At 45.6% G+C, this 10,933-nt stretch overlaps 1 protein-coding gene across 2 annotated transcripts in view; it reads left to right on the top strand.

Annotated features, from left to right (window-relative positions):
- Positions 1–204: 204 nt before the first annotated feature.
- The window catches only part of KHDRBS3 (KH RNA binding domain containing, signal transduction associated 3), a 163,164-nt gene continuing 152,435 nt past the window's right edge, over positions 205–10,933 (top strand). For both annotated transcript variants that reach the window (XR_014291555.1, XM_082600758.1), the window contains exon 1: positions 205–392. Coding sequence is in view for 1 of the 2 variants with exons in the window: in XM_082600758.1 (XP_082456884.1) it covers positions 305–392 (88 nt within the window). In the remaining variant the exon portion in view is untranslated. The remainder of the gene's footprint in view (positions 393–10,933) is intronic.

Below are 10,933 nucleotides of genomic sequence, written 5' to 3'. Positions count from 1 at the left end.
ACGCCGTCCCGTGGCGGGAGCGCGGGGGCCGCGTCCGGGAGGCAGTGGCCGCCAGCGCGGGGCAGTCGGCGGCCACCCCCTGGGGACCGGGGCTGCGCGGCCGCTTCCCGCCTCGCGGCGCCGCCGTCGCCGCCGGCGCCGCCGCCGCCGCCAGGCCGACCGCCCGGCTTGGCTCCGCCGCGCCTCGGCCGCGGCGTCCGGCCCGGGTTCCGCGCCGCTAGGGCGCGGGCGGGGTCGGGGGTTGCGTGGCCGGCGCTGCCCGCCCGCCTCGAGTCCTCGTCCCGGGCCCGGGCGGCCGGCGAGCATGGAGGAGAAGTACCTGCCGGAGCTGATGGCGGAGAAGGACTCCCTGGACCCCTCCTTCACGCACGCCCTGCGGCTGGTGAACCAAGGTAGGGGCGTTACTGGCGCCCGCGGCCGTTGGAGACCCGGGAGCGGTGGGCCAGGGGGCCAGGGACCGGAGGGTCGGGACCGGGGGGGCAAGGCGGGAGCGTGGGGCTGGCTGGCCGTCGCCCTCGGGGCGACTGGAGGGGACCCACGTCGCAGCCTGGGGGCGTTCGGGTAGAGACCTGGGAGCGTACCGGACACCTGGGGAGCGCCGAGGTGTGTGTGCGCGTTGGGGAGACTCGGGAAGGAAGGAGGCTGAGGCGTTTGGCTAGGACTTGAAGGAAACCTTTGGGGCCTCGAGGGTACCCAAGGGAAACTTCTGGGTGGGGGACGGCGAACATCTGGGGGCTTCGTCGGGGCGGGGTTGAATGATCTCATTGGAGGGGGAGAGTGGGGCGGGGGACTCGGGGAACTAGTGCGTTTGGCTTGTCTGGAGGGAAGGAACTGGAGCAAGCTGGAGGGAAATGGAAGGATTTGAGGGGATCGAATGCAGAAGAGGTGAAGGGAGCAGGTGCTTGGATTGTTGGTGAAGTTTGAGGACCTTTGGAGGAGGTTTGGGGTCAGACCCCAAGCACTCTGGAGGAGCAGGGTCAGCGGTCCCAGTGGCAGAGACCCGTCTCCTGTCGCATCCCCTCTTTATCCCGGGTCCAGGCTCTAGCCGCCCTCCCTGGGGGTGGGCAGCTCATGCCAAGCCTTGCAGGCTGGCCCTCGAGGGCCGTTAGGGGAGAAGAGGCCCACACTGGAGCCCGCTTCTTGGCTTGCCTGTCCTCTCTTTGGGAGCCTCTGGCTGGGCCGCCCTCCTTGGGGGCTGGCTGGGGATTCGGAACGCCAGCCGCGGAGTCTCTGCTGCCTGTGCCATCTTAGCACTACTCCGGCCAGCTCAGGGTGTGAGCAGCCCTGGGGAATGCAGGCCACAGAGTTCAGGAGGTACAGGGGCGTCTGGAGCCGTGCGGGCCCAGGACAGTGTTCCCAGGCTTGTTCCTCATCAGGCTTCCTGAGTAATCTTCTGGGATGGATGGTAAATTAAGCCTGCCTTCCCGGGAGCAGCCCTTTATTCCTCCTGGATGTGGAATACGTGTCTCAGAGAAAGCTGGGTTTGGGAGCCGCTGGTCTGCTGTTTCTCTGGGTGATGGCAGAAACATTATCTGGTCGGATCTGTTACCTTTCGCCTGAATCACTCACTGTGCCTTGATAGTCTGTGCTTTCTGCCTCAGGCGGGTCTGCTGGTCTTAATGCTGGCCCTGGCTCTTTTATTGTTGGAAGTGAAAGATGAGGCAGACATATTCTGCTTGTGTATAGATATCTATATTTAAAAACAGCGACCTCCGGTATTTGCGCGTTGCACCCAGTTCTTCCGAGGAGGGTGTGCGTGTTGTTGACTCCGGGTGGTGGTGGGGAGACTCACTGTCTCCAAGAATTTCAGCTTGATATTTAATTTGTTGAACGGAGATTGGTTCACAGAGCTTCCCCATTTTATTTTAGTTGTAGGCTTATTTTTATTTCTTAAATAACATGGGCTTGTGAAGAAGTAATGGGCATGCATTAAAGTAAGAGAATTTTAAGTTTTATCGCCATGCTCTTCCGAACAGCCCTACAGTTAGATTTGTACTCCTCGCTCTTTGTGATTTACATATATCTTTTGTTGCCTGCTGGGCTGTCATCTCTTTGAAAGATATTTCTTTGTACATTGTGTGAGATCACTGGCGTTAGAAATATTCTGGATTGTAGAATGAGTGCACTTTTCTTAATAAAGAAGCTGAATCAAAGTTACGTTGTACTCAATTAAGGAAGCAGTTCAGCAAAAGTGTAGTAAGTTATTTTATTTTAAAAGTCAGAATTATTTTTCTGTGCCAGGTTGCTGCAGTACATCCATTCTAACACATTCAGAATTCTTTTGGTTTCTGTGTTTTTACATGTGGTAATTGCCTCCAGTTATTTGAAACAGATCTTGGACCGTGTTGCCATTAGTGGTTTTTTTTAAGATCTTAAACCAGATTACCTTACTTTTCCATCAAAAATGTAGTTCTTGTTAAGAAGTACGCTTCTCACATCGAACAGATATGTGGAGGAAGAAAGATACTGCTCAGGTGCTCTTACTACTGTTAATTTAGATTATTTCAGACTAAAATGTTTTTTCCCCTTAAATCACAGGCTGGTATCTGGAATGCAGAACCCTATCATTTAAAATATTAATTACGCTCTGTTCCGTAACTTCAGAACTCCAAGTGCATTTCTAAAACATAGTGTCTTAAATCTGAATTGGCTATTAGGAAACTGATTTTAAATCTGATAATCATCTTGTGAGTGGCTGTTGAGAGCATTTTTATTCTTTTTTACTTGTAGTTTTGACTGTTTGCATCTAGAGGAGGCACCTGGTTTTTCAGATGTTATTCTGAATCTCGATACTGGATTCCAAATTCGGGCACTAACTTGTGCAGTGGTGATGAGTCAGCAGTGCACACCTCTGTTTTATTACGGAGCGACACGTAATAGATAGACACGATGGTTAACATCTCCAAATGCTAACAGTAGCTTTGTTTGCATAGTGTTCTAAAGTTTCTGAGGCTCTTTCAGGCACATGCTGTCTACTTGTGTTCTCACACTTGCACGCTGGTGAGGCAGCCTTTGAGGTCTCCATTTTTCAGGGGAGGGAGCTGAGGACCTCAGCTGTGGGAGCTCGTAGGTAACTGAGATAGGTTAATCTGAACTCAGGTGTTTGGTCTCATAAGGCCCTTGTTCTCCCTACTTACGCCTTCCCCAAAAGATGGCTCTGAAACACTTCACACATGCTAATTTACCTGCAGAAATCGATGTAACTAATATGCTTGTTTCCTGCCGACTCCTGTCGACTTCCTGTTGATTTTGTTAAAAAGTTTTTGTCGGTGCTTGTCTAGTGGTGGTCTTTGAAGAAACAAACATTCACGGTAGATTTATCCAACAGGATATTAGTGCTCAGGTCAAGGGGCATTTTTAAATTAAAGCTCTCTGGAGACCAATATATGACTTCAGTAATCAACACACTATGATAATGAAACAGTTGATAAATGAGGTGTGGTCATTTTTAAAAAAAATTCAGCATTTGTAACCATGTTCAACTTCCTAGCTGAATTACTTTTTTTTCCTAATAATCCGTAAGTAAGAACTTGAGCTGGGATCACATCAAGATGTATGCTTCTCTGCTAACGTAGGTCGGCTTTTACACTTTCCAGGCTTGTGTTTCGTAGTGGACATTAGATCCTGACTTTTATTTCTGTTTTCTCAGGATAACTGATTTTCCTTCCCCCCACCCCTCAAATATCGAATGCTTTTGTTTCTTTGCCAATAGTAACGGGTAATGTTTGCTTGATGTTAAACCGAATCAAATAAAATAGACTTTTTTTTTTTAAATAGACTTTTTAAAATCGCCCCTCCGCCTCCCCCCAAACACCACTGCCTATAGAGTGAGTTGACATTGCAGTTTCTTGCCAAGGAGGTTAATTGGAGAGGAAAGTAGCATTGCATGTTTTATATTATATTTGCTAGTAGGGGATGTGCTGACTCTTACTAAAAAACATCTTCAGAAATGTCTTACGCTTATAATTTAATCCAGTTCTCTGGTATTGCTTTGGATGTTTTTCAATCCAAGCCAAGTAACCATTAAATAAGATTGCATAACCCTGTATTTTTAATTACCTGATGTAATATATGGATTGGTGGCTGGTTCACTGCCAAGTTATATTTAGTGGTTGGTTACAAGAGGAAGTGGAGCAAAGGATTCCAGATTATGGTGGTCTATTCATGTCGAGATAAATAAGTGTTTTTCATATTACACAAATTTCTCTAATAATAGGACTCTTAGCATTACTCAGGATATGTGTGAGGGGTCAACATATATAAAGGAAGGATCATTATTTTGCCTTAAATGCATCTCTTTGTTCAACAAAACTCAATGACTTAAGAGTTTCATTTTGGGGGATCCTTTTTGTCAATTTTTTTGATCGCTGGCGTGTTGTCAGGCATTTAAAATAAGAGAGAAGAATGAGAATGAAAATTACAGAGTTATATTTAGCTGTGGTGCCTTCATGCCATAGTGTGTGATTCTCTGCTTTATCCAGAGAAGGATGTGGTTATTTAAGTTTTTAATAGTTTTCCTTAGGGTTATCAGGTTTTGTTTTTTGTAAGAAAATGGATGCATGGCTCACACTTTTAGATAAGCCATTTCTGAATTTTTTATAGTGTGTTATGATTCAAAGGGATCCAGTGATTGTCAGTTACCGTGTTTTGGTGTCTGGACGTTAGTAGGGGTTTATTGAGAACCTGCCTCACGGGGCATTTGTGCTGGTCCTGAAGGTGGAGAGGGGACAGCAGTCTCTGCTCTTGAGGAGCGTCTGCCCTCCCTGCATTAGACGGAGAGTGAGTTTTAAGTTTATAGATGCCCTCTCCTTTCCTAAGGAAGGTCTTATTAGCCTTCAGCTCTTCTTTTGAAACATTTAGTGACAGGCAGTTTAGATTTGACTCTCAGTCTAGGAACATTTTCGAGGTGCGTCTCTGTGCCCGGTTAGGTCTATAATCTCAATACTGGGAACAGCCCAGAAATGTAGAGGCTATTAGCCTAATATTTCACTTGTAGAAACCAAGACTCCAACAATAAAGTTGAGTCACCCCGAGTGACACACTTACAAAATGTCCAGGTGGAGGTTCAGGCTTTGTCCTTCTCCAAGCCCATTGTTCTTTACACTGTTCTTCACACTGACCCTTGGACATATAAAGGGTCAAGCTCTGATGGTACCGTTAGTAATGACAGAAGGGGGATTCAGACTCTGGCCTCTTAGGCGCAGTTTGTTCTTTTCTCCCTAGCTTGTGCCGGAATTAAAAGATGGGTTATGTAGCATCCGTCGTTATACTTTATCCTTCCAATTTCTGCTGTAGGTATCTCCTCCCCCCCAAATGGGTCAGAGCGCCTATTTTCTGGTCCCGAAGCAGCCACTGCCTAAGTCTCTGATGAGGTGATAGTCGTCACACTGTACTGATTGGAACTCTTTGTCTTCCCTGGGAGAGAGTGGGGTGCTTGGGAGGCAGGGCTTGGTCTTAACATGCCTTTGCGTCTTCAGCACCTCATATAATTCTTGGTACGTCTCCCTGGCAAACTCCAGTCTTCGTTTCAGTGTTTTAATTCTCATAATGGTAGAAGAGTTGGAAAGTATATTTGGAGTTTGGCAGTCATTAAAGGCTTGGCTCTTTACCACTTTAGAGCCCCTGAGTTGGGGGTAGGAGGAAGTCACCAACAGCTCTGCAGACAGAAATGAAAGGAAGTTCTAAGTGAAATGCAGTGTTAAACAAGCAGAACATCCCAGGGCTCTGTACTCGTGGTGGAACAGTAGGGGTCCTTCTCAGGAGGTAATGAGAAGATGTTATCAGATCTGCTTTGAATCAGATGCTTATTTACTTTTATTCTTCCTTGAGGAACTTGTTAGCCAGTGCACTGTAATACAATTAGCTCTCCTTCCCTAAACTCCTAATGAGATTTCTTATGACAGGATTAAACCAGAAGTTTGGAGGCCCTCATCACTTGCCGAAGAAACCTTCTTACCTGAAGGAGTTAATCTTCAATCTCAGATGCCAGATAGACACCCAAAGCCCAAGGAGCAATTGGGGTCACAGATGGAATGCCAGCAGCAACTTGGATCTCACAAGACCCTTTGCTTGTTGTCATCCTTCCCCCTGAGTGGAGATGGAATGGTTTTTATGTTTCATCAAAAAATAGAAGTAGAGTGTTCCTTAGCATTGGAATAATGATTCTAATAAAAGCTGCCAAATTGAGGGCCTCTGTGCCAGGTGCTTCCTATGCAGTGTCTCTCATCCCCACAAGATCTTGCAGGGTAGGTGGTTTTATCCCCTGCCCGCCTCCTTTATTTTTTCCAGTGAGGCATCTGAGGCTCAAAAGGGTAAAGTAACTTGCCCAGTCTAGGTATGCAGCTTTAAGTAGTCAGGCTGAACTTTTAAATCAAGTCTGCAGTGTTTTGATAGGATACTTTAAGAGGCAAAGGGGTGGAACCCAACATTGTTGTTTGTTTTTAGGTAAGAGTTTCATTGTAGTAGAAGCCAGTTAGGAATTTCCATTTGTGATGATGAATTTTTAAAAGAGGTTCCTGAAAATGTGGTTTACCAAAAAAGGCAAGCTCCTTTTTTTCCTGTGTTCTCCGGCAGTACTTTTCAGTGTTCAGTAAGCATTCAAGGTAAGGATTTTTAACCATGTGTATTTCAGTAGTCAAGGAGAAAATAGAAAACTTTCTGTGTTGAGAATTAATCAGTATCTCTTGATGAAGCTCTGTCTCTTGAAGGAACCTCTCAGAGACACAGGGCTCCTTGTATTGGTATTTAATACTCTGTCACAGACACAATTGGTATATCAGGGATTTATAGTCAGTTTATGGTATGTTTAAAAATTCTCCATCTTCTAAAAATAGGCTCATAAAAGGAAAAAAAAGTGCTAGAACATACAAGAACATATTCCCGCAGATAATGGTTTTGGCCTTCTGAAGGAGGGTGGTGTTTGAATATACTTGATTGCAGTTGTTAATAATCATAGTTACTGTTAATCAAGAACCTTTTCTGGGTTAGATGCTTTATGTACATTATTTCATTTAATTCTTCTAACAGCTGTCTTAAAAGAGTAAATCATTTTACCTTATTTTATAGGTAAGAAAACTGAGGGCAGGAAGGTTAAATAATTTGCCTAAGGTCACACAGCTAACAAGTGGTAAGCCAGGGTTCAGATCTGTATCTGCCCACCTCCAGGGCGCTGAACCGCATAGCTTACCTGCAAGCTCCAGGCAGAGGTGGGAGCTTTCGTAGTGGCTGGGTTTTCATGTTGACCCCCCTGGGAAGATCTCTGTCATGCAGCTCTTAAAATGCACTGTCCGGCATTGGACTGGTCATCCGTGAGCAGAGCCGGCTGCACAGAGGGGCAGACAGTGGTGTGACCGCGTGGGGTGCGAGCTGTGTGACCATGGGCAGCGCGGAAAGTCTGGTGGATGCGTTTCCATGGGGAGCGGCGTTACTTCACAGGGAAGAGCTTCTAAAAGGGCCGCGGGATTATGGGAGGCGACAGCTTTCTAGTCTGTAACCCTGCGCCAGTTACATAACTTCTCGGAGCCTCCGCTTCTCATTTGTAAAGTTGGAGACCTTATACCTGCTTTGTGGGTGATTGTGTTAGGCGTGAGGTAAGTACAGTGTCTGACATGCAGTGAGTGCTAGGCAGACATTACCTGCTCATTTCACAGAATTGCCTGAGACAGGTGTGTGCATGCTGGCGGCACTTTGCAGAGTAAAGTGTATAATAAGAACTTAATACATAAATCACCCAATTTCATTCCTCAGGTTAATTTATGTCTCAGAATGATTTTAGTTTTCCAATCCTGGAGATACTGAAGGGGAAACTCGTTCTTTAGGAAGCCTCTTTCATTAATATCATGTACAAAATTAGCAGCAGTTCTGACTGATTTTATTATGCTATTCAAGACGCAGCACCTGAAGCTTCCATTAACAAATGAGGCTTCCATAAACAGATTTATGACTGCACATCTTAAAACATGTCTGGGCACTCAGCAACCTCTCTCCACAAGCACAAGGTATCTTACTCTGAATTGGTGAGCTTTAAATTTCCATAATGTTTTACATTTCCATAGTTTTTCACCAATCAGCCCCTGCTGCTATTTTAAGGACTTTAAAAGGTGTTCCTGGCATATTATTGATGTTCTTCCTTGGTATGATAAAGAGCGGGAGTGTGTGAGAGCACCCTTTCTGATCTCTGTGTTTGATATGAATCTTACACGTGGGGTCACTGTTGGTTCAAGCTCCCATGGAGAAATTGTAACGGAGAGGAGGAGGGAGAAGGGACGGTTTTCATCCTCACCATTTTCCCTTATTCTCCCCCGCTCTACTCAGTTACTTATGCCACTTGTGCTCTATCCTTCTTCCACTAGATGGCGCTCCACATAGCCAGGTCACCCTCTTCCTCCACACAGGTAGCTTCTCCCAAATCAGTGTTAGTCTTGATCCATCAACAAGCTTTGCATTGCTTTTGAAATTCACGTACTGATACTAACCTTTCATATTTCTGACATTTTAAGAGGCATACTCTGTAGGCAGCGCTTGCAAACCATTATGGCCTGTTTCTGTTTTGTGCCTAAGTTGTGCCTGGCACTGCTGCAGGTTCTTTTCCACACGATACCTCCTTTAATCCTGGGGCCTTGGGAAGTCGTTCGGTGGTTCTCATTCTACAGCTAAAGAAATGGAGGTGAGGGAGATGCATAGCTTGTTCAAGGTCATGCAGCTAACTTACGTTATAGGGTTTACTTACATTGTAAGGTTTACTGTGCCCTAAAGAAAAAATATTTCAGAAGCTTTGAATTGAAATTTTTTTTAAGGAAAGTATTAGGGTAGTCTGACTTACGGCTACCGGCCATTGTAATCTGTTTATTTTGTTGGGGAAAATTATAGTCCTGACAGTTATTTGCATTGGAGTATAAAAGTCAAATTCTTTGATTTGTGTAAAGAAGCAAGCAACAGTAACAAAAGCTTTGTCAGCTGGTGTGGAAATTGCTGCTTCCTCTTGCCTTCCCTCGTCTACTGACTTGAGTGGGCCAGGGGACTTGATCAGTACCAGGTACAAAACCATGGGGAACTTTGGACAAAGCCATGATTCTACTTTTAGTAATTTTAGCAGAGCTGAATACTGGATTGAGTCCATAGGAATTCAGAAATTTATACTGAGGTTTCTTTCACTCCATTCATTTATTTAATATTTGTTGAGTATCTGCACTGCTATATTGAACTGTTTGTTCTGGGCCAGTTACTTCTCTGAGCCTGTGTTCCCCTGTCTGCACATGTCATTAGGGTGAAATGACAGTGATTATGTGTTTGTTTAATTTTACTAAAATTTTTAAAATTAGAATATATTTTTACATCCAATATATGTTATTTTTTCCATCTGAATTTCATACATCAACTCTTGGTCACCTACCAGTGCAGTGGACTATCTGCCAGTAATTTTTTTTTTTTTTTTTTTCCTGGTACGCGGGCCTCTCACTGTTGTGGCCTCTCCCGTTGCGGAGCACAGGCTCCGGACGCGCAGGCTCAGCGGCCATGGCTCACGGGCCCAGCCGCTCCGCGGCATGTGGGATCTTCCCGGACTGGGGCATGAACCCGTGTCCCCTGCATCGGCAGGCGGACTCTAAACCACTGCGCCACCAGGGAAGTCCTGCCAGTAATTTTTTGAGGGCTGGCTTTCTCCTGCCACCTTTTGCCCCCCTTGTCCCTTGCTCTCTGGTTGGGTGTGCTCTGCGAACACACATGGAAGTGAAATGCTTAGAAAAATCCCTCTCACCTTTTGTTTGCTTCCTATGTGCAAGCCACAGCTAACTAAAGACTCAGGCGAGAGTGGTTAAGGACATAATTTTAAATCAGACTTGAGTTCACATCTGAGCTCTGCCACTTCTCCTTCTCTGGGTTGTGACCCCTCTCAGCCTCAGTTTCTGTGATAAAAAATTAATAAATCCCCTTTGAAATTTTTTGAGGTTTAAATGAGATATGTGTTAAGAGCTGTTTAGTGTCATGCCTGACATTTAGTAAGTACAGGGCAAGTAGCTGCTGTTCCTGCCATCCTCCTCCTCATCCTCATTTTTTATCAAGGAATTTGGAATCCAACGGGGGAGATAAACACGTGGGGGAACAATTTTAAGAGTGTGTTAAGCGCTGCGGTAAAAGAAGGCCAGTTTTAGGGGCTCAGAGAGCGACCTCTCTCATCTCAGGACCAAGACAGGCTTTCTGGAGGAGGCTTTTTCAGAGAGGACTGGCTGGATGCAGACATCATTGCCAAGGCCGGGCGAAGGACTTGGGGCAGGGATGGGTAAACCGTCTGACTCCTCCAGGTTCTTCATTTCCGTCTCCCACGTTTCCATGACTTCTTCATATTCCTGCGTGCCACGGCACGTTGTGGGTATTGATCTGTCTTCTCCTTTCCTCTCCCCCTCCCGTTTTTTTTTTCCTGGCATTAAAATTTTTATTTCGAAACAACTTTAAAGTTACAGAAGAGTTAAAAGCATAGTGCTAAGAAGCCCTGTATACTCACTTGTCTGGATCCACCAGTTGTTTACATTTTCCCACATTGGCTTTGCCATTCTCTCTGTGTCTGTGTATTTTCATGACTCATTTGAGAGTAAGGTGTGTGTGTTACCTCCCCTTTACCCCTAAATACTTGAGTACCTTGGTGTGTATTTCCTGAGACTAAGGGCTGTCTCTTACATATAACTGCAGTTGCAGATAACCGTGATGACAGGAGTTAGTCATCGTTTCGGTACTTTTATGATCTAACCTGCAGTCCATGTGCTGCTATTGCTGGTTGTTCCCGTTTTGTCTTTTATAGCAGCGGTCCCCAACCTTTTTGGTACCAGGGACTGGTTTCGTGAAGACAAGTTTTCCATGGATCTGGGGTGCGGGGGGATGGTTTTGGGATGATTCAACCACGTTTCATTTACTGTGCACTTTACTTCTATTATTATTACAT

Source organism: Mesoplodon mirus (assembly GCF_964341445.2).
Source record: "Mesoplodon mirus genome assembly, chromosome: 16".
NCBI lineage: Eukaryota > Metazoa > Chordata > Mammalia > Artiodactyla > Ziphiidae > Mesoplodon > Mesoplodon mirus.
The sequence above is the reverse complement of the archived record's forward strand: the minus strand, read 5'-3'. Positions and strand labels throughout refer to the sequence as shown.